General features: G+C 41.8%; 1 protein-coding gene across 10 annotated transcripts in view; it reads left to right on the plus strand.

The window, feature by feature from the left end:
* The window catches only part of PRRC1 (proline rich coiled-coil 1), a 29923-nt gene continuing 9902 nt past the window's right edge, over positions 7467-27487 (plus strand). Inside the window, exons 1-7 of one of the 10 annotated variants that reach the window (XM_021379844.1) lie at positions 7467-7591; positions 9019-9103; positions 10027-10153; positions 14488-14604; positions 21178-21564; positions 22788-22951; positions 25304-25406. In XM_021379844.1, coding sequence (XP_021235519.1) covers positions 14508-14604; positions 21178-21564; positions 22788-22951; positions 25304-25406 — 751 coding nt within the window. In that variant the 5' untranslated portion in view covers positions 7467-7591; positions 9019-9103; positions 10027-10153; positions 14488-14507. Of the gene's footprint in view, positions 7592-7693; positions 7879-8350; positions 8431-9018; positions 9104-10026; positions 10154-14487; positions 14605-21177; positions 21565-22787; positions 22952-25303; positions 25407-27487 lie in introns of those variants that run through there. The other 9 variants (XM_021379842.1, XM_021379846.1, XM_021379847.1 and 6 more) reach the window with 9 other exon arrangements.

A 27487-nucleotide genomic window follows, 5' to 3' on the forward strand; every position in this document is an offset into this window, starting at 1 on the left:
CAGGGTACAATCCAAGGGTCCTGAAGTAGTTCTCTCTACTGTTTTGTATTATGCAAAGAAATGCACAAAGGGCATTTGGTTACTATTTGAAGATCTCTGCTGACTACTCCCAGACACTATACAGCACTAGCTAAAAGCATGTGTATGTATTTGCCTATTTATTCAAGGAAAAGAAATCTAAATAGCTTAGAAAGACATCCATTCTGCACACAAATGCATGTTTAAATTCTATTTCCTTATTGATGGTTTAACAATGATTTTTTTCTAGTCAGCAATTGATTTTCTTCTTGGTGGGAAATCATTATTTTAAAACGTACAGAATCTTAAGTCCATCTGTTGCAGCATTGAAGGCTTCGAAAGTAATTCCAGTTACTTACATTGTGTTGCTCCAAATGATTTGCATCAGTGAGCAGGATCTGATCCACATTCTTAGCTGAATTTATCCCTGATTTCAACAATATCAAATATATATTAAAAAAAATCCATAGAGAAATAGAATATCCCAAGTTGGAAGGCACCAAGGATCCAGTCCGACCCCTGGCTCCACACAGCACCCCCCAAAATCCAAACCCTGTGTCTGAGAGCAGTATCCAAATGCTCCTTGAACTCCTGTATCAGGGCTGTGCCCGCTGCCCTGGGCAGCCCGTTCCACGCCCACCACTCTCTGGTGCAGACCCTTTCCCTAACCCCCAGCTGCCCCTCCCCTGACACAGCTCCATGCCGTTCTTTGGGCCCTGTCGCTGTCATAGAGAGCAGAGCTCAGTGCTGCCCTCTGCTCCCTGGGAGGAGCTGCAGCTGCCATGAGGCCTCCTGTCAGCTCATCTGCTCTGCACTGAGCAAAGCTAAGGACCTCAGCCGCTCCTCATATGTCTTGTCCCTCAGACTCTTTTCCATCTTCATAGGCCTCCTTCAGACGCTATTTAATAGCTTCATGCCCTTCTTACACTGTGCTAGAGATGAAGCTGCGCAGTGCAGAGCAAAGGGGACAACCGCTCCTCTCCTGGTGGCAGCACTGGGCCCAGAGCCCATCAGTGTTAAACACAGATGAAGAAGACATTAAATGCTCGTTTCATCTACACCCCTATTTGTGAGGTGACCAGCCTCATCTAGTAATGGACCAATTTTATCTCTGCTCCTCCTTTTGCTGTTAACATACTTTAAAATGCCCTTTTTGTTTTACCCCATGGTACTGGATGTCTAATTGACCTCTAATTGAGCTTTGGCTACCTAAACTTTCTTTCTGCAGTACAGAACAAATCTCTTTAGTCCTCTCATGTTACCTGCCCTCACATCCAGTGTCCACTTTGTCTAAACTCTAGACTCCTGCTAAGCCAAGCCAGCCTTCTGCCCCACTTGCTTGACTTCCAACATTTTGGAATTGCCTGTTTCTGTGCTCTTAAGAGGTGGTACTTAAAAACAAACCATCACTGATGAATCATAAATGCCATCAAAAGCAATTTCCCAGGGGACGCTACTAACTAGTTCTTTGAGCAGCGTGAAGAAGTTTCCTCTCTCCATATTCAAGGTTGAAATTCTGGTGGCAGTTACCAAAGATTTTACACTCAACTATTTCATGGTCACTGCAGCCAAGACAGCCACCAGTCACCACTTCACCCACGAGACCTTAACGGACCAACAAAAAGCACTTTCTGGGGTGTGCTTGGTATGTCTCAAACACTTGCAGTGGAAGGCCATCACCATGACAACCAGTTGAAGGCTGATATCAGCATGTATGATATCCCATCCCCTGATGGGTTAGTCCTGCTTCTCTGACAAACAGGCCTACCCTTACCATGAGGAAGTTTGGGCTACAAACTTACTTTTGACAAACTTGTTACTGCAAACTTGCTTTTCTTTGACCTTGGGATGGTGCACTTGCAAACCTAGCAGTCATAAAAAGATGCCTGAGAGGGACCCCAGTGGGTTGTGTTCTTTCTCCATCCTCTTGGTGGTCATCATTGCTGTTAGCCAGTTTGAGATTACAATCTGCAGACAAGCATGCTCGCCTCCCGGTCCCTTCTCCAGCACTGAGGGAAAACACCGGAACTCCTTGAAACTGGCCTTTGAAATAGACCAGTGGTCAATCATTTTCCTGACCATTTTTCTGACTCTCATTCTTTCTGTTTTCCTCAGTTTTCTGTTTTCAGTCCTTGCTTCTCTTGTAAACCTCAGTTGTAATCCTGATTATGCACTTCTTTGATTACAAAAAATGCACTACATTTATGACCATGTAACAGAAGTGCATGGACAGAAAGATTTGCCAAACGCAAAATGAATGCCTGTTACCATAAATGCTCTAATAATAATATAATACGTATCTTAAATGAAGGACTGAATCTGTTCAACCATTCTTGGATAATCCTTCGTAACTGAACATCCTCCAGAAGAATGAACTTTCACGGAACCATGCACTAACCCATGGGTGTCCAGCATTTTGGCTTGCCTGGGCCACATGGGGTAAAGAACTATCTTGGGCCCTGTATGTAATATATAATATAGTTAATTACTTTAACAAAAAAAATCTTTACACACACACATATATAAATTACCAAAACAAACAAACAAAAAAAAAGAGCAACAAACTAGTGGCATATTTAACTGTGACCAAAAAGTGCACACATGTGTACATAGGCTGAAATATAATTATCAGCAATCACTGTGTTTTACTCACCAAGTGGCACAGACACATGTAACATGCTATAAGCATGGGTTTGGATTCAACTGAGTGTGTGTGTGGTGGGTGAAAAAGGCAGAGTCAGCCCTACTCTGTGCCTTACCCCCCGCAGTGTTCTGCTGTTGTGTGTGCAGTCAGCATTAGAGCCACATGCAATCAACTCATGAAAAATATTGCTAAAAATCACATAATGTCAAAAGTTTATGATTAACTGGGGCCACACTATTTGCTGTCCTGGACCGAATTCAACCCACAGGCAGCGGGACTGACACAAATGTTTTGGTGGTAGACCTGGCCGTGCTAGGTTAATGGTTGTACTTGATGATCTCAGAGGTCTTTCCCAATCCAAACGGTGCCACCAAGCTGTGGCAGGCTGTGACATCAGGACATGGGGGATTGTTGGCAGGACAAGGGGAAATGGCCTCTGACATGGGAGGCTTAGGTTGGATATCAGGAAAAACTTCTTTACAGAAAGGGTTGTTAAGCATTGGAACAGGCTCCCCAGGCAGGTGGTTGAGTCACCATCCCTGAATGTGTTTAAAAACCGTTTGGATGTGCTGCTCGGGGACGTGATTTAGTGGTGGGTTGTCAGAGTAGTATGGTTGGGTTGTGGTTGGACTTGATGACCTTGAAGGTCATTTCCAACCTGAGCGATTCTATGATCACTAGAGGATGGACTGTGACTGTGTGGCCCCCACTGCACACACCCAGGTGCTGGCAGACCCTGGCTCAGTCCAGCTCATTCCTGGACCCTAATGAGCAGCTCTGCAAGGCTTGGAGGTCAAGCAAGGCTTTGGCTGTGTTGTGCTGGGGTGCACCTGGGGCTGCTTGCAGTATCTCAGTGCCTGACCCTACAGCATCACTTCTGTTTCCCCAGCCCTGCCTAGTTCAGGCAGCTGGGGCCTTGTGGAGCATGCGAGCAGTGGCAGAGGTCAGTGGTGTGGGGATGCCCAGGTCCCCTGGGGTGGCTGCAGGGAGTTAAGTTCAGATTGGTGACTAAGTTTATGCATTAACCACATCCTGAGCCTCAACAAACAGAATCTGCCCTTTGCTCAGCATACTGTGCTGTGCTGTAATGCTACAATGTGATGGAAAGTACAGCAACAGTAGTGGGGAGGCATGTTCCTAGGCTGCAGCAAATGAGGACAAGCCCAAATGCAACAGCTGTGAACACAGAAACAACAGAAGAAAAACTGCTTACCATTAAAAGGCCTCTGAAAGACAGGGATCTCCAGCAAGATACCCATGCCTCCCCTGCCAACCCTCAAATGAAGTCTGGGAAGGGGTGGATCCTGGGGGTGCGTTGCATGCACCTGAGCTCCCCTGGCCTGGCCCTGCCTTCCCATCAGGTGCACAGTCACTGATTCACGCCATGAATTAGCATATCCACTACACGTGCCTAAAAGCCCAGAAGACTGGGAGGCATGATTGATGCCTGGACGGTATCAGACAGTTCATGGACACCTCCTATGCCTTAGCAGCTGCCCACATTGTCTTTTGTCTGGCATGCCACAGCTTCTGATGTAATCAGCAGGTAATGTTCTCAGGCAATGTTCTCAGATGGTGAATCCTCAATCCATCGAACTCAAGCCAGTGTGTCAGCTTCATTGCTTCCCAGTGACTACAGAGGTCGGTAGCCAGAAACATGGTAGAAATGGTTCTATGTTTAACCACATTCCATATGTCTAATAACATATCTCTGCCCCACACTGGTTGGGTGTGGATAGTCCACTCCTGCGTGACCCACTGTGGAATCCAAAGAGCGAGCCCCCACTATGCAGCCCAGCTATCTGTGCAGATATTCAGGATACCATCACCGGGTTCCTTGGTTATAACCACCCACATGGCTCGCTATTCTGCCCATTGGCTACTCTGACTATCCTCCTCTTCAAACCAGATTGTTTCAGTGGAGGGACGGTATGCCACTGCTCTCCACTTGCTTGGGTTACCCTTGCTGAACCCATCCACATACCAGGCATCTTCAGGAATGGGATATTTCCCTTCCTGAACGGGACTCTTCTCTGGTGGAGCAACCACTGTCTCTTCTTGCGCATCACTGTGATACATCACTGGGCCTAAGATCCTCTGACGCTCTTCTTTCAATGGTGATGAAGACAGACTACTCCTCTGGCTGAGTCAGGCAACTCATAGTGTCACTGTCAGTGCTTGGGCCACTTCTGTCTTAGGAAGGTGGGTCAGATCTTTCACCCACCCCTGAATTGGAAAGGTCGTCTTAACTATGACTTCAGATGTTTGGGTTATTGGCTCTGCTGCCTGTAATGTGGAGTAGGCAGCCAGTAACAATTTTTCAATCATACTATACCTCTCTTCTGCTCCATGCCAGACCTGAGATCAGAACACAACTGGGGTTCAAATGGAATTCTGGCACCGCCATAGGCCTCAGCGAAACCCGTCCTGAGTCACATGGAGATCTAGTTTGGCTGGTAGGGTGGGATCAAATATACCCAGCGCCAGGGCCTGTTTAACAGCTAGTTTTGCTTGCTGGAAGGACTCTTGTTCCGTTCTCCGCCAGTCCCATTTTTGGTCTTTCTTTCTGAGTCAGAATAAAGGCCTCAGCAGCTGCATTAAGTGGTGTATAAAGGAACACCAGTATCCCAATATACCCAAAAATTCTTGCAACTGCCTTGGAGTGGTAGGGACTGGGAATGCCTGAACCTTGTCTATTATCACACTGGGTTGTACTTTGGTCTTTCCTGACCAAACTACACACAGGAATTTCACCGAAAGGCCTGGTCCTTGCATCTTCTGTGGGCTTATATGCTACTCTTTCTCTTGTAGATAGGTAGTCAATGAATCTACTGCCTTTCCTAATGTCTCCAGTGAGTCGGACATGAACATGAGATCATCAATATAGTGGTACAGTTTGATGTTATTGGGTTTATTCCAATCTGCTAGGTCACGTGCTACCAAGTTATGACAACATGCAGATGAGTGCACGTACCCTTGTGGCAGGACCTGGAAGGTCTACTGCCTGCCTCCCCACATAAATGCAAACTGATCTTTAGATTCTTCATAGATGGGAATACTGAAGAATTTGCCAAGTCTAGGACACAATGGTAGGTTTCTATCTCCCTACTCAATGTGTCCATCGGGGAGGCAATACTGGGTACAGCTGCACGAATGGGTGACGTGACCTTATTTAATTCTCTGTAATCCACTGTCACTCTCCATGTGCTGTCTGGCTTTTGTACTGGCCATATGGGAGAATTGTACAGGCTATGCACAGGTCTTTTGATTCCAACTTTTTCTAGTTCCTGCACTGTTCTTGAGATTTTCTCTTGCTCCCCTGGGAGTCTATACTGTTTCATACCAGTAATCTGGTGCGGCTCTGGCAGGCAAATAGGCTCATATTTACCATGGCCTCTTGATATCGCCTGCACCACCCGGACACTTATACATCTCTCTCTTAGTCTGAACTCTCCCGTGATTGACTAGAGAGCCAAATCCCATAGTATGTCTATGCCCAGAATATACTCAGGGACTAGGGCAATAGACACCTTATACTCCTAGGGTGGGAGTCACCCAACCTGCCCATTGCATGCACTGGAGCTCCCCTGGGTTGGCCCTACCTTCCTACCATGAGCTCAATCACAGTTTCAAGCCGTGACTTAGCATTTCCACTACAAGTAATCATAACCATTTCATTTGTCTTCACTATGCCACTTCATAATGGGAATAACAAGACTTATTAAAATGTAAGTTTGTAAAGCAGTTTTGAAAAAACTTGACTAAGGAAAATTAAGCATTATTTTTCTATGGTCGAAACTGTTTCATGAACATGCTGTTAATTAAGCTGCCTACCAAAGAGTTGGTGGAAGTCAGACAGAGATCAATAAACAATTATGAATGGTTTTCTAGGAACAAAGTGCACAAAATCTTGATTTACAAATATTAATGTAACTAACTCAGTGATCTCAGCAAATTCATGGTGAACACTGAACAGTTTCTGCTGTGCTTATGCTTAACTCCTGAATTATACTTTGCATATAATACTTGTAAGGAAGATGACATTTTTTGCATCCTCTTTTCCGCTAGACAACTGATAATCTGATTCAGATCAAAAAGGGAAATAGTCAAGGAATAGACAGAATTCAGCTCCACTGAAGCATGTAGCTGGTTATTTCTTCAGTCCCTAAGATAGAGGAAGTTGCAGTGGTTTACAAGTTTCATTTAGTGCAGTAGTTCCAGATTCCTCAGTAAATTCCTTACTAGCAATTTATAATTTTCTTCTGTGATTGAAACCAATGTTTTTCACAAATCTCTAGCACACTAGGTTATTTTATACAAAATAATATTAAACAACAGCCTAACCAGAAAAGCTAATTATCAGCTGACTCTGTCCTTCCGCAGTCTGGTGTGGAAGGCCAGCGTGGGTTACGTTCTGCTGCTGAGCACAGTTTGCGTCACACAGAGGCTTGTGAACATCCAAGCTGCAGTGCATTGGAGCTGACCAGTTAAACTTTTCAGACGGTGGCTAAGCGTCTTCTCACGTTATGATTACACGGCTTTTCACGGCTGTATTTTGCCATAGCGACTGAATCTAAAATACAACATTATCGTTATTAGAACTCTAGGAGAGAGTACCTCATGGCTGAAAGCTCTCCCCACCCTTAGAACCACACGCCCCTGCAAACGTGGCACTACCAGCACCAGACTCCGCACCGCCATTTCAGAGACGGGCGGATACCGCCCTCCGCTCGGGCGGAAGCACGCCCCCGGCCCCGCTGCGGGAGACGTGGCAACGCGTGGCGGGGGGCAGGCTCACAGCGCAGCGCAGCAGTGCGCACGCGCCTCGCCGCAGAGGCTGCCGGGAGTTGTAGTCGGCAGCAGGACAGGCGGGAGCCCTGGTTGTCTCCGGCGGGGTTCGGGTCGCTGCTTCTCCGCCGCGCCAGTTCGGTCGGTCCGCCTGCGGTGTTCGGAGGGGCCGATCCACGGCGCCGGGGCTCGGCAGCTCCTGTCGCGCCGCGGGAAGGTGCCGCGTAGGCACCCGTCGTCCCCGGCGGCGGGAGGGAGTGGCCGGAGGGCTGGGCCGGGCCGGGTGGCGGGGTCGGAGCCGTGCCGTCGCTGCCCGCGCTCTCCGCGCTCTCCGGTCCGACTTGCGGCGGTTGGGGCCCGAAGCGGCTGGGGCAGGTGCGGGGCTCGGGGCGCTGTGGGAAGCCGGGACCCGCGCGGGGGACGCGGAGGTGAGAGCCGGCGAGGCCAAGAGGAGCCGGGAGAGGGTCGAGCCGTCCGCCTAGGCCGCGCCGCTGCCCCGCGGTGCCGCGCCTGAGTGCGGGTAGAGGCTCCGGGCTGACGCCCCGGCAGCCCTGCTCTGTGCGGGTTCCCCAGGCCGCCCTGCAGTAAGCAGCCAGCGCCAGCACGCCGTGCGTTTCCGTTTTGCTGCTGCTGCCGCGTTGTTGCGCGCGGTGAGTCACCGGCTGCCCTGCCCGATTTCCTCCAGAGGGTCCGGGTGCCCGGTCCTGTCCTAGGGGACCTGTGCGGTGTCGGTGTCAGAGTGACCGGCGGTGACCGTCCTCCCCTCGAGGACCGGTTTCTGTTTGACACGGGCGGTGCTGCAGTGTCAGTTCAGATACTGGAGGCGTTGCTGACGTGAATTGCTCTTGATTTTAGTGATTCACGCTCACTATCTCACGAAAAGAGCACTTATTTTTTCAGAAGAGGAAAAAAAAACAAACGAGCATCTGGAAGTGCAGGAGCTGTTGCTTCTCATCATATCTACAACTCCCTGTGGCAAGGTGGGAGTTGGCCCCTTCTCCCCGCTGACAGCAGTAGGACTAGTGGGAATGGCCTTAAGTTGCGCCAGAGGAGGTTCAGGTTTGGTATTAGGAAATTCTTCTCTGAAAGAGTTAGAGTGCATTGGAATGGGCTGCCCAGGGAAGTGGTGGAGTTACGGTCCCTGGAGGTGTTGAAGAACTGTGTAGATGCCTCACTGAGGGACATGGTTGGTCTGCATGGTGGAGATGGGTTGGTGGTTGGACTCAATGATCTCAGAGGTCTTTTACAACCTTAATGATTCTGTGATTGTATACTGAATCAGTAGCTCTTAACTGTGGTCAGCAGTGATCTGAGGTCCTGGGAGTTACACAGCCTTCGTGATATTTAAAAAGAAAAACTTGACAGAGCGTATGTGTTTCGGAACAAATCCTAAGGGTTGACAGTATACTAGGAATCTGGGAAGCAAAATAATTCTCAGAAGATTAGAAAACACTTAGACAAGTAAAAATGTCTGATTTATATATTGCTTATAATGGAACCTCCTTTTTTTTTCTTTTCTTTCTTTTTTTTTTTTTAACATTATGCATGAACTATGATATTCCTATCAGGAATAGGACAAGCCCTTGGAGCGTACCTGGCATTTCAGTCTGTCTTGGTACTGTGATAGGTCTGAGGAACACTGCGTTCTGCTTGGTAAAAGTCCCTTTTTCTTTTTTTAAAGTGAAAAATCATTGTGGGTGTTTTGATTACTATTGTTATTAGTATGAAATAACTGTGGGAGTGTTCTGTTCTTTCTTCCTTTTTCTTTTTTTTTTTTTTTGCATGCTATGTGCCTCTCTTTGGACTTCAGAACAAGTCATTTAATACCGGATGATTAGATTTGCGATCCCTGCATGCCCTTCCTTTAGCTTCTGTGAGGCTTTCTATGTACTGTGGCACCTGCCTGCAGGCTCTGAAGGAAGTTTTATCCCTGGCCTTCTCTCCCTTTCTAACATGGAATAAAACAAAGTGACAAATATTTCAAAGCTTTTATGCTTAACGTACTTAGAACATAAATGGTGTCTTTCTGATTGGCATCAGCTTCTGATGAAGGTGAGGCCCTTTATCATTTTCTTTTTTGTGTACATCTTGATCCTTCTGTTTTTAACATCTTTTTGTCAAACCTGTATGACTTCTTGGCTTTTCTGTCCCCCTTGGGCTCCAGTCATGTTCAGAATGAAATAATGAAGTAATTTCTTTATTCATGCAAACACACATTAGGACTAAGTGTAAGTTTGTGTCTATGACTCAGTTAATGCAGCCTGGGATGTAACATTTTATTTGAAGTACTGGTTGCTTTGGGAATGGCTCCCAACAGTTGATTTGGTCAAATAAGTAACTGACTGCTGCTTGTTCTGGAAAGTTGCCAACTTGTATGTAGCCATCGCTAGTGTATGTGACCATTACTCTGTTTCACACCTTTAAGTAAAATAGATACACATATTATGATTTAAACATGAGAAGTCTAATAGCATTTGAGGTCAGTATTCTAACTACTTTATTCATTTTAGGTTCTGCTTGAAAAACAATGTTTGCCCCTTCGGTCTCTTAAGTATATTGGGGTTTTTTATTAGCAGGAGTGCCTACTGAAACGCAAGAAGGGGTTAATCAAGAATGACTGAAATATGACCTAGCATAAACTCTGAAGCCTGTCTGATTTCTGGATAATGTGTTCTTATGATATTTCCTCATCTCTATTTGTAGGTAATCTTACCATTAACTGTCAATTTCTGTATTTAAGAGTAATAATGTGAATAATGGTTTTGAAGTATGGTCGTATCATTGAGATTATTGCAAAATATTGAAACACATGCAATCACTTCCTGTTAAGAAAAATTACTAACTTGCCAGTTCAATCTCTAAATCAAATCATTTGCTTCCTGCTTTTAACATAAGCTCTGTTAAAAGTTTCAATCAGATCTTGAGTCCGTTGTTCCCCTTAGTGTATACAGGCCTTGCCTTTGGGAATTTGGCTAGCGGCTGAGGTTTGATTGGTGAGAATTAGTATGGTTACCTCTCAGCTACAGAGAGGACCTGTGGGTATGGGCATATTTTTTAACCAAATAACTGTTGGGAGCCTAATGTGATTCATGCTGCTTCTTAAAGGGGTTAATTTAAGGATGACTGAACATTGTACACACAGGGTTTTGGTGTTTTTTTCTGTATTTATTTTTCCTACATCCCTTCTTTTGCTTTCATAAAAGTATAAATAAAGATTTTCTTACATGTGGTGAGATTATCAAATTTCTGAAATCAGCTTCTGATTACAAATCAGTAGATGGCAGTACTGCTGTAATTTTTACCTCCTTCAATTTGCTTGTTTCAGAATTTTTCCTTTGTCTCTTTGGCTTATTAATACAAAGTGTTTCAGTTTGCAAGAAGGAGCAAAAGTCTCTTTTGTTGTTGTTTGTTTGTTTTAATTATTTTTCTAAGTAATTTTTCCATCTACTTCTGTTTCATTATGTGGTTGTATTCATTTGAAAAATCTTCGCTGACCATAAAGCAGCTCTGGAGGAAAGGGGAAAAACAAATAATTTAGTGAAGTTGACATTATGTGCATGTGTTTTTTGGCTAAGCAGCCCACCTTGCAGATGTGCAGCACAGCTGGTTGTGATGAACAATGTTTCATGGAAAGTTAGATGCATTAAAAATGCATCTTTGTAAAAGCAGAAAATCTCACTGTAGCTTTCTGTAAAGATTTATATCCTTAAGAAATGAAACTGAATTTTTGAGAGCTCTTGACAGTTAATTGTGTTTGTGGCCTGGAGGGTAAATAATGATTTTTTTAAATAAGTATTTATTTATTTGTTTATTTAGAAATCACTTAAGGACAGGCCAGTTCCACATTCAGCAGTAACAAGGATTTCTGGAATTTACTGGGGAGCTTTTACCCTTCAGCTTCTTTGAGGGAAGCTGGAAACCCTCGTTGGAAAGTTTGTTGAGGACTGAATACTGTTGAATTCTGTAGTTTCCTTGTTTTCTTTTGTTTCCATTCTTCCACATTTCTTACATACGGCTTGCTTCCCAATTTCTCATACACAGCTGTGTTCAGGCAGGCCGTTTAGATTCAAGTGCTAATGCATGTATGCTGCAGAATTAGTTTTAATTACATACCACAGTGGATTCTTTTCACATGATGATCTATTATCTTCCAATAACATCTATTATACTTTTTCTTTCTTTGCCTTTTGCGTATTCCCTTCTCTCTTTTCTCCTTAACCACTTAAAAGAAAACAAAAACAAACCAAAAAACCCAACCCCAAAAAACCAGTTTGTTCATGCAGCACATGCAAACTACTACTGGCTTTTGTTGAGAACTCAGTGTTTAGAAAGCTGCTGTTCGTGCAGGCTGCTGGGTCTGAACTTCACAATGAGTTTGATTGCAGTGTGACATTTGTCAGTCTTGTGTTCTTTGTATCTTGCTCTGTTTCCCTCTCAAGGCTGCTTAGACAAGTGCAGGAGAGTACTGTGGGGGGCAGGGGACTTGGGAAATAGAAGCAGATAGAAAATGTGAGGAGATGGGTGAGCCAAAAGGAAAAGACTGGGAGCATTTGGGCTTCAAGGTTCTCTGACTGGCACAGGGATATGAAGGGGGAAAGGAAGAGAGTGAAGGTAACAAATTGGGAGGGGGGAGCGAAATATTGCAGGCCACTGTTGTGTGTTACGTGTGAGAATTAAGGAGTTTGCCTTTCCATGCAACCAATTATAGTAGACAATATATGAAAGACTATGGGGTGTACTAGGGTCAGAGGACAGGCAGAAGGAAAACAGAGCAGCAAGCTTCTGGTGGTATTGTTCAGAGGACATCCAGCTCATTGAGGACAGTGCCTAACAGTGAGTATTCAGAACTGTAAGGCCTGTGGTAGGGAAGCAAGTCCTGCAGCTTTCGGGCGGGACTCCCCTCTCATGCTGTCTGCTGGCCAGGCTGGGTTTGCTGGTGGTTGGCTGTCTCACAGAGGTGGACAAATGAGGGGAGAAAATGTGAAACCCACAGCGTTTTTGTTTGTTTTAAGTCAAACTTTAAGTTCTGTGTGGAGTGCTTGAAAAGGTTCCAGGGAGCCTTTTTTTCAGTCGCTGTACGTGGCCACAATATTTAACTATGTTACTAGCTGAAATCAAGCAGCAGATCAGCAGAGACTTGATAAAACAAAATGTTTCCAGGCGGTTTTGGCCACTGATTACTTGAGTTGCTCAGTGGAAAATTCTTTCTTGCTTTGCAGTGTATAACTGGAAGAAGAATGACTTCAGAAATGCTTTTACAGAAGGGAATATAAACTCATCTAACTTGATTAAAAGGCAGAATCTTATCAATATGAACTCTTCTACATTGTGAAGTTTAACAGAAGGCTGTGTGCGGTTCCTATCTAAAGGACAATAAGACGGATGTACTAATGTTGTATGGACAGCCTGGACCCCACTAATTACTGTCCTGCCCATCCTGCCTGAAGAGAAGCTTTTAAATGAATTAAAGAGTTGTTTTTATTTTTTAATGCTATTTTGATCTTATTTCTTTGAGAGAAAGGGAGGGAAAATGTATTTTTGCAAGTGGAATTCTTTTTATGTACATGAGTTTTCTTAATCACATTACCTAACCCTTTTTCTCTGTAAATTGTTAAGGCAGTAAGCTGGCATTCCTCAGTAGCTGCTGATGTAATGGATATTGTGTAAAATGTTTGAATGTCTCAAAGTTTCATACATATAATTACTTGATGTAGGATTTTTCTTACATTAAAATTTCCTTAGGAAATTTTATCTCAGGGAGTGATACGTCATTGCTATGCAGCTTACCAGGGTTGGGAGGAAGCAGGGCTTTTGATGCTGCCTCTGCAACAATGAAAGTATTGCTTTTCTCGCCATTGCCTTTTGTTCTGTAGCTTTATACTTCAATTTATTTTTTTAAATAAGTATATAGCTTTACTTTTTTGGAAGTAGCATATTTCCAAGTTTACTCAAAGGAGCTACAAAGTAATTGCAACATAACTTGGCCTTCAAAATACAAGCAAATTTTTTCATTTACTTTCATTTCTAACATGTAATAGTCTGATTTTTGGGTGGTGCTATGTGGAGCCAAGTGTTGAACTTGATGATCCTTATGAGTCCCTTCCAACTTGGGATATTCTGTGATTCTGTTGTTATCAAAATAGTATGACATTTGTATTTTACAGGAATTGTCTGCACTGGAAGTCTTATTCAGTGTAATATTCATAAGGCTTCGTGCCTTGTTGATTTCAGTGTATTCATATTTCAAGTAAATTTCATCTGATTTCATTTGGCTTCTGCAGGGGGTAATTTCGCTGTCCCCAAAGCACTTCTTTATGGCAAACAAGCGAACTGCTGGTTAGCAACTGCTAGGCCTTAGGTCACAGACTCAGGAACTTCTGGGCTGGCTCCTAGCTGTTGGCAGCCATGCTGATACTATTCACAGTGTCTAGCAAGGTGGTTTGGGTCAGTTCTGATGCTCAGGAGTATCTGCTGAAATGCCAAAACCAGAGGTGGCTACAACTTCTTGGGTAGTCGTGGTTTGCTGCTGCCAGAATGGGAGAGGCTTTGGTCCTCTCTCTTGTCCTTTGTCATGTTTTGCATCCTTTCGTGCACCAGCTCTGAAAATATCAAGTCCTTGACTGAATTGCTACCACTCAGTAATGCAGCAAAATGCTACCTGATAGTTTAAGGGTTTTTTTACAATGGGATGAGGGATTTGAGATAGTTAACTACTTCTGTAGTTTTACTTATCTAAATGCTATCACCATGTATTAGAAAGAGTGAGCATGCATGGTAGGATTTTTAGGAAGAGGCTTGGAGTCTGACTTACTATTACAGCACTAAAAATAAGGATAAAGCGTAGGAGAAGTGAGACAATTATGTACTTGAGATCAGTCATTTTTCTCTTTTTTTTCCCCTAGAGTTGGAATTTGAATTACCCACTTTGTAGTGTAACATAAATCACTTGTGTTGTGGCCCTCGCATTTTAGTTGAAAAATCTTTGTTGCCTTTCTGAAGGTATGCTTTTCTTTTTTTTTTTTTTTTTTGTCTGACAGGTTTTTGTAACTGAAGGAAAATGATGGAAGAGAGTGGAATAGAGACAACTCCACCTGGTACACCCCCACCAAGCACAGCAGGATCTACTGCTGCCTCTGGTACACCTATCTCATTAGGTAAAGAAACTTATTATGCAACTTGATCGCATTTATTCTTGTCTTTTGAAGTACAGCAGTTCATCCAAAAATGTTCTTGCAATTCTGTGAAGTAAGAAGACAGGCTTTATGAGTATTTAATATTTGCCTTAGCCCTGTAGCATTTACTTGGTTGATCCTTGTGTCAGTGACATGTTGTGCATGGTACATGAGATGTCCTGATGAAAGAGTGGGTGTTCCATAACACAGAGGGCTTGATCAGTACCACTCTCACTTGCTCACTTTCCATGTATTGCAGTGTTGTCTGTGAGGTTTAGTGGATTTATGATTTACGTTATCCAGTTTTAACTAAACTAACCCTCACAAAATGGGCAAGTGGCCTAGAAATATTCCAGCAAAGAGATCACAGATTGATGATAGTGTCAATGATGTTAACATTGACGTGCGTGATGCAATGTTGATGTTAATGAACATCGGTGAGCAGCAAGGAAACGACAGAGCTGACACTTCTGCTTCTCATAAGAGCTATTTGTCTGCCACATCAGGGGGGTGAAAACAGTGGCAACGTAATGAGTTCTGAGAAGAAGATAACCAGAAAAAAAAATACAGTAAGACTTGTCTTATTGTAACATTGTTGGGGAACGCCCCAAGTTTCCCCAAAAAGGGTTGCCCCCCCTGGCGCGGGAAGCTCAACACTCAATATGAGTTCACGGCTTCAACTTTATTGTGACAACACACCATCTTATATAGCATATATGCTTCCAGGGATACAGGGTCCAGGGATACAAGCTCTATGCAACGCACACGCTAACAATATCGTTGCCCGAGTAATCTCCATATATGGGATATGTTGTTAACTACAACACTATGGATACAGAATACTATGGATATGCTGAAATATACTAGAACACACTGGAAACACCACATTCCACGTATCTAGGGATTACATCATTACATCATAAATCATTAGTAAATCAGTAACTACGTGCTACCGAGCGCTGCCAAGCAAGCTGTTTCCCAACAATTCCCCCCTTTTTCTTTTAGGGTTGTAAGGCAAAACAATCCTTAGGATTGTGCCCCCCTTGATCTTGTAGCCAATCACGAATGATGTCCGAATCCTTGTTGTCAGTCACAACAAGCACAGCTTTTGGCGCGGCAGCACGCAGCAGACAACTATACAATATTCTAGCAACTATCACAAGTAGAATAATGATTAAAACCCATTTAACACCTTCCTCAATGATATCATATATCCAAGGAGCAAGACCTGGAAACACAGAATGCAACCAATCATCAATAGGATTATGATCCTTAGTAATGGATCGAGTGTGATTAAGCAACCAATGAATTTGTTTTTGAATTGATTCGCTATGATCAGAAAGATTAAAACAACACATTCCATCAAACTCTTTACAGCCATGCCCTTGAGCAAGTAAGAGAAAGTCTATAGCGGCTCGATTCTGGAGCACAGCATGGCGAAGGCTGTTCATATCTTCTAACATTTCTTCAAGGGTCTCTGAAGTATGATTGCTCTGTTTAACAGTCCAGCACGCTAGACGTTCAATCTGTTTCAAGGCTTGGGCAGCAGCAACTCCTGGGGTTAAGAATGAGGCAAAAATCCTGGCAGTCACGCTCCACAGCTGTACCTCGTCGGAGCAAGTACTGTCAAGGAGTTGAAGAGACCGAGGCTCCTCGTGGGAAACATTTCTAAGTTTCTTATCTATCTTTAACCATTGGATAAAATAATAGCACTAATCATATTAATAATATAACCATCATAATTCAGTCAAAACCTCGATTGACAACACACTAAACATAAGAAGAGATACAAGGCAAACAGTATACTGACAAGAAATACTGTTAAACCCATTAAAAAGAATGAGTTCCAATCAACATACACAGCAGGAATCAGAAACTCCCTAAACTAATCTATTTTTACTTACTGACCCTTGAAAGGTGACAAACCACCAGAAAAGAGAGAGAAGAAACACGCCAGCGGTGGATGCGATAGGCAGTGCCAGCAGGGCGTCCCCTGCTTCAAGGTGCACTTCTCCTCTCTCACCCACCACAGACTCTCTCCTGCTTTTATTCTTCTCAGGGTCTGCAGGGTTTTTTCCATTTGTACACTGCATCCGCATGGCCAGTGCGATATACAGAGCCCAAGTGGAACACCTGTTCACAAAGCAAAACAAGCTGCTAAGGTCAGCTCTCTCTACGAGACAAAATATTTGCAACTTTAGACTCAACTGTCAGTTCCCTTAAAACTATCAGAGTATCCCAAGATCATTCTATAGTGAGGGGCGTTTGGGCCCCGGATATAGGTGCCAATTGAAGGGACCAGTGAACTAAAAATCTGTTGGGCAATACTCCAGAATCCTATATTAGAATCACATGTGGAATCGAAGTAAGATAGTGTGCACCTTTGTCTCGAGTGATGTGTAGTCATATTTCTATAATCCTAACTAATGGGGTGAAAAACAGTTAATCATTCTATGGTACAGGGTCAACCCTTTGCCTGGGATTCCTTTCCAGGTTTTGCTTCACAAATTAAGAAAATGTTAATTGATAGGCTAATAATATCATAACCAAGAATTATTGACAATGAGGTGGTAAACGACAAATTATGAAACAATACCAATAAGCAAAAAACACACAATCCCGGTTATTTTCTGCCTTGAGATGAGGCCGAATGTATCACGCTGGAACCCACGTAGGGCCAGTCCCTGTATATCCCCAACTCCCGTATTTCCCCCCTTTTTCTTTTAAGAATACCTCAACTGATATATATAATGCAAAATTTGCTTGAACTGCGCAAACAAAGCAGGGTTGTTAACTTCCTTAAGAAAAGATTCCTCAATCTGCTGAATGACACCTGTAACATACAAAGAGTTAGTTAACTGATGTTTCGGGGGGGGAGGGGGAAGAGGGGATATTTGTCCAGTATAGTCAGCCATAGCAGTTGGAGAAACAAATGAATGTACAGGAATCCATTGGTAGCCCAACAGCTTATATGGAGATTACTCGGGCAACAATATTGTTAGCGTGTGCGTTGCATAGAGCTTGTATCCCTGGACCCTGTATCCCTGGAAGCATATATGCTATATAAGATGGTGTGTTGTTACAATAAAGTTGAAGCCGTGAACTCATATTGAGTGTTGAGCTTCCCGCGCCAGGGGGAGCAACCCTTTTGGGGAAACTTGGGGCGTTCCCCAACATAACATGTCTGTATATACCAGCCTATCAATCAATCTGTATGTACCACTGTTAATGATAAACCTTACCCTGTACTGTATATTGTGCCTTGTGATGTTAGCTAAGGATAGTGTGAAGCCATTATGATAAGGCATTTAAAAATTAAACATTCATAGAATCATAGAATCACCAAGATTGGAAAAGGCCTCCAAGATCAGCCAGCCCAGCTGTCCACCTACCACCAATATAACCCCACTAAACCACGCCCCTTAGTACCACATCTAAACGTTTCTTGAGCACGCCCAGAAATGGTGACTCAACCACCTCCCTGGGCAGCCTGTGCCAGTGCCTCACCACTCTTTTGGGGAATAAATTTTTCCTAGTGTGCAGCCTGAACCTCCCCTGGTGCAACTTGAGGCCATTCCCTCTCATCCTGTCGCTGTTAATCGGGAGAAGAGGCTGACCCTCACCTCGCCACAACCTCTCTTCAGGTAGTTCTAAGAGAGTGAAAAGGTCTCCCCTGAGCCTTCTCTTCTCCAGACTGAACAATCCCAGCTCCCTCAGCTGCTCGTCATAAGGCCTGTGCTCCAGACCTTCACAGCTTAGCTGCCCTTCTCTGGACATGTTCCAGAGCCTCGATATCTTTGTTGTATTGAGGAGCCAAAAACTGAACACAGTACTTAAGGTGCAGCCTCACCAGGGCTGAGTACTGTGGGACACTCACTTCCCTGTTCCTGCTGGCAACACTATTTCTGATACAAGCCACAATGCCATTGGCCTTCCTGGGCACACTTCAGAACATGAAGACTAAACTTTTACAGTTTTTTTGGCAGTCTTTTGAGTCATGTGGTACTCAGTCAAGCATAAAATTTTACTTTGGTAAGTAATAAATTTTTAGAAGTCTCTTCAGAGGTTTCTTTTTTAATAATAAGAGACAAAAAGGTGTATACCATTGGGGAAACGCTTGTTCTTCCCATGACAGTAAAAATGGCTGAAATTATACCTGGAAAACAGTATGGTGACAAACTGAAATGCATTTATCAGCAAATACTGCTGGAAGAAGCATAGGAAACATGAAGTTTTGAAGAAGCAAATATTGGAACAACTGCACTGTGGGAGGTTTGCTATACAGTTGGCTGAAAGTACAAGTTCCTAGCATGTGTCAGCTTGTAGTATTTGACTAGATTCTGTTTTAATAATGAAATACAAGAGTTACTTTATGTGAGCCACTACCTGAAAGATGTGCTGTAGAAGGTAATGCTGAACCGTAAGTTAACTGTTCAGTGAAAACTTTTATAGGAGAAGTGCATGAGTGCAACCACTGACAGAATGGCAGCTTTGGCTTTAATAAGGAACAGATTCCAGTGTAAGGTTACAGAGATATGACCAAATGTGTAATATAATCACTCCATCACTCATGTCAAGCTATTGCAGCAAAGAAATTGGAGCCAGAAGTGCACAAAGTGCTAGAGGATGTTACTGATGTGGTTGATTTTATAAGAAAAACTTCTAAATAGTAGAATCTTTACAATACTTTGAGATGAGGGTTTACCATGAAAGTTCTTTGTACCACACAGAAGTTTGCTGTTTGCTTTGTGGCAAAGCGCTTATAAGAGTTGTTGAGCTTAAAGATGAGTTGCATATTTTTCTTTTCTAAAAAGAGAAATCTTCCAAATTTTCTGACCTCTTCTGTAATGACAGTGCCATCAGTGTGTTACCTAGCAGATATTTCCAAAAAAAGGTTGTTTGGAAATGTTCCCATCATTATGTGATGCTTTTGCTGAAAGCATTACAAGTATGTTACCTATACAAACTCATATCTGTAGGCTTTGATGACTTCCTAACTTGTTTAAAAATCTTCAAAAGAATGAGTTCCTGTGGATTTTTAGTCCATTTGTTAAAATAGTAAAAATCCAACATTAGTATACGTGCTGTTTGTTTCTTACTAACTTACATGAATTTACAAGCTGAATTTCGAGAAGAAACTGTTAATTGGTTAATTGGAGTGGAAAATGAGTATCATGATTTGGTAAGCACAGTGAGTGATGCACTTCCTCCATTTGGATCTATGTATCTTTGTGAAGCAGCTTTTCTATCTATGACAGATACTAAAATCAAGTGTTAGAATAAACTGACCATGGGACCAGACCTTTGAATCACTGTATTGCAAAGTGTTAAATGAAGATTTTAAATAATAGTGAAGCTTATTCAATCACATTTTTTTCTCACTAAAAATTCAGTATTAATAATGGTATTATATAGTATATTAATGCTTGAATTAAGCAAAACATTGAATACTGTCCCCATGTAGCATCCTTGTCTCTAAAACGAACAGATGTCGATTTGATAGATGGACCACTCAGTGGATAAGGACTGGTGGGATAATTGCACTCAAAGAGTTGCAGTCAGTGGCTTGATGTCCAGGTGGAATCCAGTCATCAGTGGTGTAACACAGGAGTTAATATTGGGATTGCTGTTATTTAGTGTCTTTGATGACATGGACAGTGGAATTGAGTGCACCCTGAGCAAGTTTGCAGGTGACACCAATGCTGAGTAGTGAGATCAGTATGTTGGAAGGAAAAGATGTTGTGCAGAGGCTTGAGAAGTGGACCTGTGTGAACGAAATGAGATTCAGCAAGTCCAAGTGTAAGGTCCTCAATCTGGATCAGGGAATCCCAGACCTGAATACAGACTGGGACAAGAGCTTCTTGAGAGCAGCCCTGCAGAGAAGGACTTGGGGATTCTGGTGAATGAAAAGCTAGATATGAGCCAGCAGAGTAATGGCTTAAACTGAAAGAGGGGAGTTTCAGGTTAGCTTTTAGGAGGAAATTCTTTACTCAGGGTGTGGTGAGGCATTGAAACAGGTTGCTCAGAGAAACTGTGGATGCCCCAGCCCTGGAAATGTTCCAAGCCAGGCTGGATGGGACTTTGCATAGCTTGGTCTAGTGGTAGATGTACCTGCCTATGGCAGGGGTTTTGAAACTGGACTTTGAGGTCCATTTCTACCCAAACCACCCGTGCATGTGCCCAATTACTGTTTTTAATACATACTGATAGTATTTAGATGAGTAATGCTACATTTCAGGAAGAATGGTGTAAGCTATAAATTTCTGAGGCAGCCTTCAGCATCTGTTAATTCAGTAGACAAATGCTAACTCATCTTCCTAGCTTAAGGCACATAGGGTAATGCAAAAAAAAGCTACATGGCTTACATAATAAGGCACTAAAAATTGATTGGAGTCAATGTTTTTTTGCAAATTTAGGCAGAACTTAACTTTGAAGGGCAAAAAGCAGACCACTTCAAAACTTGCTTGTAAAACCCTAACCAACTTTCTAATTGAATCTGTTAGATTAAGACCCAGTATTCCTAAAATGCTTTTTTTTTTATCTTCTGTCTCTTAGCTTTATCCAGTCCCCTTGCTACACCAAGCATGTCATCTTCTCCAGCATACTTGCCACCTTTGCCAGCTGCAGTGGCTCCACTTCCTCCTCCTACAATGACTTCAGCTACACCTTCGTTTGTGCCTTCTGCAGCAGTTTCTACTATTGCACCACCTCTAGCTCCTGTCCCAGCTCCTGTTACCTCTTCAGCTTTTAGTACCTCTCTGCCTCAGTTCTCTGCACCTCCTCCATTAAGCTCTACAACTAGTTCTGGTCTTCCTGTACCTCCCACTGGTCCACCCATTTCAGGATTTTCTCTGTCTTCAACCTATGACATTACCAGAGGTCATGCTGGTCGAGCGCCACAAAGCCCACTGATGCCATCATATTCTGCACCTCCAGTCACAGGTAACTTTTTTTTTTGTCTTTTTGTTTGTATGCTTCTGTACTGATAAGGCAGAATGAGGGATCTCTTGGGTGGCTTTTCCACCACACTGCTAGAATCCTGCAAGTTCAAATTCCTAGAATTCCAGGTGCACTTAATTAATGTAGCTGCACATGGCAGAAGGGGGCATAGATGCCTTTGGAGCGTAGATGTGGTCTGGAACAGAGTTCCATTTCGCTGAGTTCTGCTTGCATCCAGACTTACAGAAAAACCTTTGAGAGCTGTGGTTTTTGTTAACTTGCACAGGAAAGTCCAGCTGAACATGAACAGAGAGTCAAGTTCAGCCATTGTAGCAGTATCTCAGGCTATAATCTCATCTATAATTTATCTGTAATAAACAGTTCATCCCATGAGACCAGCTTCTATTTTCTTGTTTCCAGTCACTAAATTGCATTAGGACAGCTAAAAATAAACATCTTTCATGCGAATGGTTGCTGTAGTTGCTGAACTGATGTCATTTTTTGCTAGTGGAATGGAAACTTGGCTGTTGGCTATCAGGCCATGCCTTTACTGTTGCTGGTGATATCTCTTAAGTGGTCTGTATTAGGAAAATGTTTAAAAAGACCTATCTGTTGGGCAATGTAAAATAAAAGTAACTCTTGATTAAGTCTTGTGTTGGAAAATCATTAAAATAGGCCTGAGTTATAGGGTGAAGGCTCATGCTAAATTTTTCTATTGTTTTTCTTTTGACTTCCTTTAAAATACATAAAGCTTTTTGGTTATTTGCTCCTTTTTCTATTGCTTCTGATTTCTAGCTTTCAGGGTTGGAAATTTTCCTGCCTCTCTTTTTATTATGTATGAGAACATTCCTGTCTCTTTGTTCAAAGGGCAACACCCATTCCTCTTTTTCCTCTACAGAGGGGTTATAATGAAAATCTGAGTACAATAAAAAGCACCAGTATTAAACTAACCTGCTAAGAAAAAAAAACATGGTTTAATTTTACACATAATATGGGTATTCTCAGTTCTCTCAGTGGACATTGTTGAACTCATTTACAGTGGTTCTATCTGCTAACCTTTAACAAGCAGAATTGTTCTGGGGACTTCAAGAAATGAAACGAAACAGCTCAGTATTCTTTTATTCTTCCTGCCATTTTCCTATTAAACAATGCAAGCTGCTGCAGTATAACAAATTAAGTACAGTGAAATAAATGAACATTTGTGTTTTATTTCTCCTTCTTACTAGGTGTTTTGGCAGATCCTATTACTCAGCAAGCATCTTTCTCATCACCCTTGGCTTCTGGAACAGGAAGTGGTTCTGCAATCACTTTTCCTGAGGAGCATGAAGACCCCAGAGTGTCTACTGCCCAGAGTGGAGCACCTGCTGGAGGCCTGTGGGGGTTTATAAAGGTACTTTTTTTTTTTTTTTAACTTGTTACCCTTCACAAGGAGCTGTAACTTCTTACTGACTGTAGTAAGATGTATGTAGATCAGAGAATGAGGAATTGTTAATTATGGTGAAGTCATAGTGTTCTCAATGTGTGTCAGCATTCTGTTTTCTAACGATTAGATGGAATCTGGGAGGCTAACAAGTAATTACTGCAGAATTACATCCTGGATTCCCTGCTAAAGAACTAGCGTCATAGTTGCAGCAGTTATCCTTATTTCTGTTCTGGAAATAGTCTTAGCTATGCTTTTTTTTTTTCATGTGTTTTTAACAAACAATATACCTTTCTTGCAGATTTCCTTCAAATTAGATAATGCTTAAAAGAATCTAAAATTGACAAATTGATGGTCTGGAATAGCATGAGACTTTTTCAGTTCTCTGAATCTGTTGTAAGATGGCTGAGCAGTCTTACAGATAAGTTCCAAGATTGGTTGCATAGCACGTATCAGAAACAAAGTTAGATACTAATGTAATCACTGCACCTCACAGCTTGAGTACTGGACTGGTTGAGTAATTGAGACAGTTAGTACCTGAATTTTCAAGAGATTCATATTTGCAGTCTGCCAGTATGGAAGATTCTCCATCTGTTTGGATTTGCTTTGACTTAGCATCTACTTAATAGAAATTCCACATCTAATTGCATTATGGTTCACAGTGTTGTGACAGCTTTGCGTTTTACATTGATACAAAAATGAAGATTATTTCTCCCTGCTTTGTGAGAGACCAGTGACTATAAAGGCAGTCTGCAGAGGCAGAAAAACAACTCCAGTTTTTCAGGAAGCTGATAATCTGCAGGGGCTGTATATTAGTTATTAGTTAAGCAGCCAAAATGGAAGTATTTGGAGAAGTACTGATTGACTCTAGACCTGGAACTTGTTACTGCAAACATTTCTGAGGATCTCGTAGCATTCCATCGGTTCTTGTTAAAACAACAGACAAACTTTCAAATTGTGAAAGAACTGAAGGAGAAATATTACTGGTCTCATTCTTGAAGGCATCCTGTGGGTAAATAAGAAATCACAAGAACTTAAGTATTAGCAGGTGAATGCTACCATTCAGAAAAGTCTCTGGGGTTGTGTGCATTGACAGGGAAGCGGCTACCATGGGCTCTGGCCTCAAAACTTTCATTATACTAGCGTGAGTAATTGTTTCATTTTCTTTACCGAATAACCAGACTTAGTGTACTGCTCAGTGATGAGGAGAGGTCATGAACTCAATAGTGAAGTATTTCATTGTGAAATGTGAGGAGATTAATCATTATTAGTTGTTCTGTAATATCTCAGTAGATGTAGGATTGTGATTTTTTTCCTCTGTTAAGCTTGCAACAAAGAAATACAATTCATATTTATGGGAAAGAAGCTTTGTTGAACCGAAGTTATTCTGGGATAATTAAAACTTCTCTGATTCTGGAGTTAATCAAAGTATGTGTGTATATATATTAAGCGAGCACTTGTCGAAGAGAATGCATGCACAATGCTACCATGTGTAATGCTTGTCCTGTAGTGAAGCAAATGTAATGGTATGCAGTTTAAATGTTAGACTTAAAGCAGTCAGTCTACCAAAGAAATTTTATAAAAGGTTTCGGTAAATTAGTTTTCAGTGCTTAACCAGCGTTGGTATCTTTCTTCCACCCTGTGATCTTACCTGGCTTTAAATAAACTTGTGAAGAGATGCAGACAATCTGCAAGACTGTTTGCAAGACACAAGGTAGCATGTGTACTTATATTTAATCAACTTCGAAGTGTGTCAGCAGCTCCACCTATGATTTGGCTGGAGAGTACAGAGCATTTTTTCCAGTATTGTTTAGAATCTATTTATAAGCTTTCAGCTTAATTGCCCTAGAAATATTTTTTACTAATGGACCATTGAAAAATAGATCCTGTTATCTTCAGGAAGGGTAGAAAAGAGACTCTTCAGCTTAAGTTAGCACAATCTAAATTTAGCTGCATAGTCTTACCGTGCCTGTAGTTAGCTTTTGGAACCTACAACCTTAATAAATGCTCAGGGATTCTGGTCCCAGAACGGGACTAGATCAAGCGTATTGCCCATTACTGCTGTTGAAAGTGTTTCTTTTTAAGTCATCTGAGTAATGCATTAATGCAGAAGAGGATGGTAAAGATGATACCAAGTGTATGTTGTACCTGAAGAGTTGTGCATTAAATCCTGTTGTAGCATTAGATGTAGCATGAAATGCTGATGAGTGAGATAGTTGTTAAAAAAGGTAAATGTGAGAAGAAAAAGGCAAGGCAACATTTGAAGAGAGTTGTTTGCTCGTTTTCTAATTGCCACACGGAAATCTGTCTGTTTAAATGTAGGGTGTAGCTGAGAATCCCATGGTAAAGTCCGTTCTTGATAAAACCAAACATTCTGTGGAGTCCATGATCACAACACTGGATCCTGGCATGGTTCCATATATCAGTAAGTATTTGCGACAAATCATTACATAATACGTGTAAATACTAGGCTAATTTAATAGCATGCTGCTTACACATTTGAAGTTCCTGTATGCAGTATGCTAATTCTAAGACAGAATATTGAACTGATTTCTCAAGCATATTGTCTGATGAACCACTTACTCTGGAGGCTGGTTTATTTGTGTCTTTAGGTTCAGTTGGCTTCAGTATTTCCCTGTAGTTCATTTACTGGCATAGCAATGCCCTTTAATACAAGTTGTGAATGATGAGGAAATAATAAATAAAAAAACAATGAAGAGGCCTTGTGTATAATACCTTTGTTCCACACTTTTTTCTCCTGCTGAGTCTCTATGTAAGTGTTATGGAGTCTAAATTAAAGTACCTTCTGTATATCAGTCCTATTGGATCACCTGCTCTAATTCTTTGTAAGGTGCCACATTAAAATTAAAACAAGTCAAACGATGGGCAGGCTCAGAGTGGTGAAATAAAGGTATTTATATGACTTTTGAGGCTTTCTTCCAATTTTGACCTGTTTCACTTCTCTAGCACTATTTTTTTATTTTTTTATTTTTATGTATTCATTTATTTATTTATCCATTATTTATTTATTTTAGGAAATGTAGCAAATTTAAAGTGAATCAAATTAGTAGGAAAGTTAAAAAATTTAAAAACAGTCCAGTGAAGTCTGGAGCATTTGTGAGTGTTGAGCCTGGAAGGAAAAGCGCAATATTTCAACTGGAGTTTGAAAATTACTAGGATAGAGAAACTTCGTGATATTCCGGAATTTTTGTTGTTTTATAAAGCAGAATATAAGTGATGTGAGATTTCTACTTCATTAAAATACAGAAGTGAAGACATAACTTGTCCAGCATGGTGGGTTTTTTGTTTGTTTGTTTTTGTTGGTTGGTTGGGTTTTTTTTGTTGTTTGTTTGTTTTTTCTTTTTATCCCCGTTTTTTTTTCCTCCTAACTTCCAGCAGTCCTGTAAGCAGTCCTCTGTCTTCAGTAGTGCAAGTACTGACCATTGTCTGGGTGTAAGCAAAGCTGATCAGGAAGCTGATTTTGCTGAGAACTATTAATGTTTTTTGCACTTTGTTTTTCAGAGCTGTTTTTAGCTAGATGTATCTGTGATCAGACTGTCTGCATTGCTGTGTTCTTGTACTTGACTTCATTATTGAAAGCAGTTAATCATCTTAAATCTAAGTGAATACATCCCAGCAGCTCACTAGAGAGATCTGTCAGAATGCACTGACATTTTGTGTAGTTTGACACAATATTCGTTGGACAGAACAGCAGTACATAGAGGAGGAAGTCAATTTAATAAAACACTTTGCTTCTAAGATTCAGCTAGAGTAAACAAGTTCAGCAGTTATCTCAAAGCTCTCTGAATGTTGGAAAGGAAAGCAGCTGTGTAAATCCTGATCATTGTTATACTGCATTTATTTTGTAGTTGCACTTTGTGGAATTAGGACAGAGATTTGTAAACTTAGTAAAATTTTGGAATCGATGGAAGTCTTGCCCTCAACAGCAAGAGGCCCCATTCTCTCTGCTCTTACTCCATTGCTGCAATTTCAAACAAATTTCAGATTCCTCATGCCAAAGCCAGGAAGTACCAAAGCCTCTGGGTGAGGTAGTTGAAAGAATATTTTCATGTGAGCAAATACTATTCCAGTAATCTCTTACTGGAAAACAGCTGAACTGTTTCACTGGCTCATTGTGAATACCTCAGTCTAAGGGAAATACATGGAATGGAAATCTTCTGTCTGCATAGTAAATGTTTTGTCACATTATAAGCATAAAAATCAATATTTTTTTAGAACAAAAAAGGACAACTGATCTTCAATTTTGTGTGGAACTGACATTTCAGTATATAGGACAAAAGATGCAGTGCAATTTCTTGTACAGGGACTAGAGTTTAAATTGATGTGGCTGTTCTGTCTCTGAATCAAGGTATACCCAATTCTTACATTTTAGGTTTTAATATTTCTGTACTACTGTTACGCGTGACAGATTCAGTCATGAACTATTTCATTTAATGCTGTAATACCTTTACTTACTTTCTGTAGTATCTGTGTTGAACAAGGATA

This window comes from Numida meleagris, chromosome Z (genome assembly GCF_002078875.1).
Source record: "Numida meleagris isolate 19003 breed g44 Domestic line chromosome Z, NumMel1.0, whole genome shotgun sequence".
NCBI lineage: Eukaryota > Metazoa > Chordata > Aves > Galliformes > Numididae > Numida > Numida meleagris.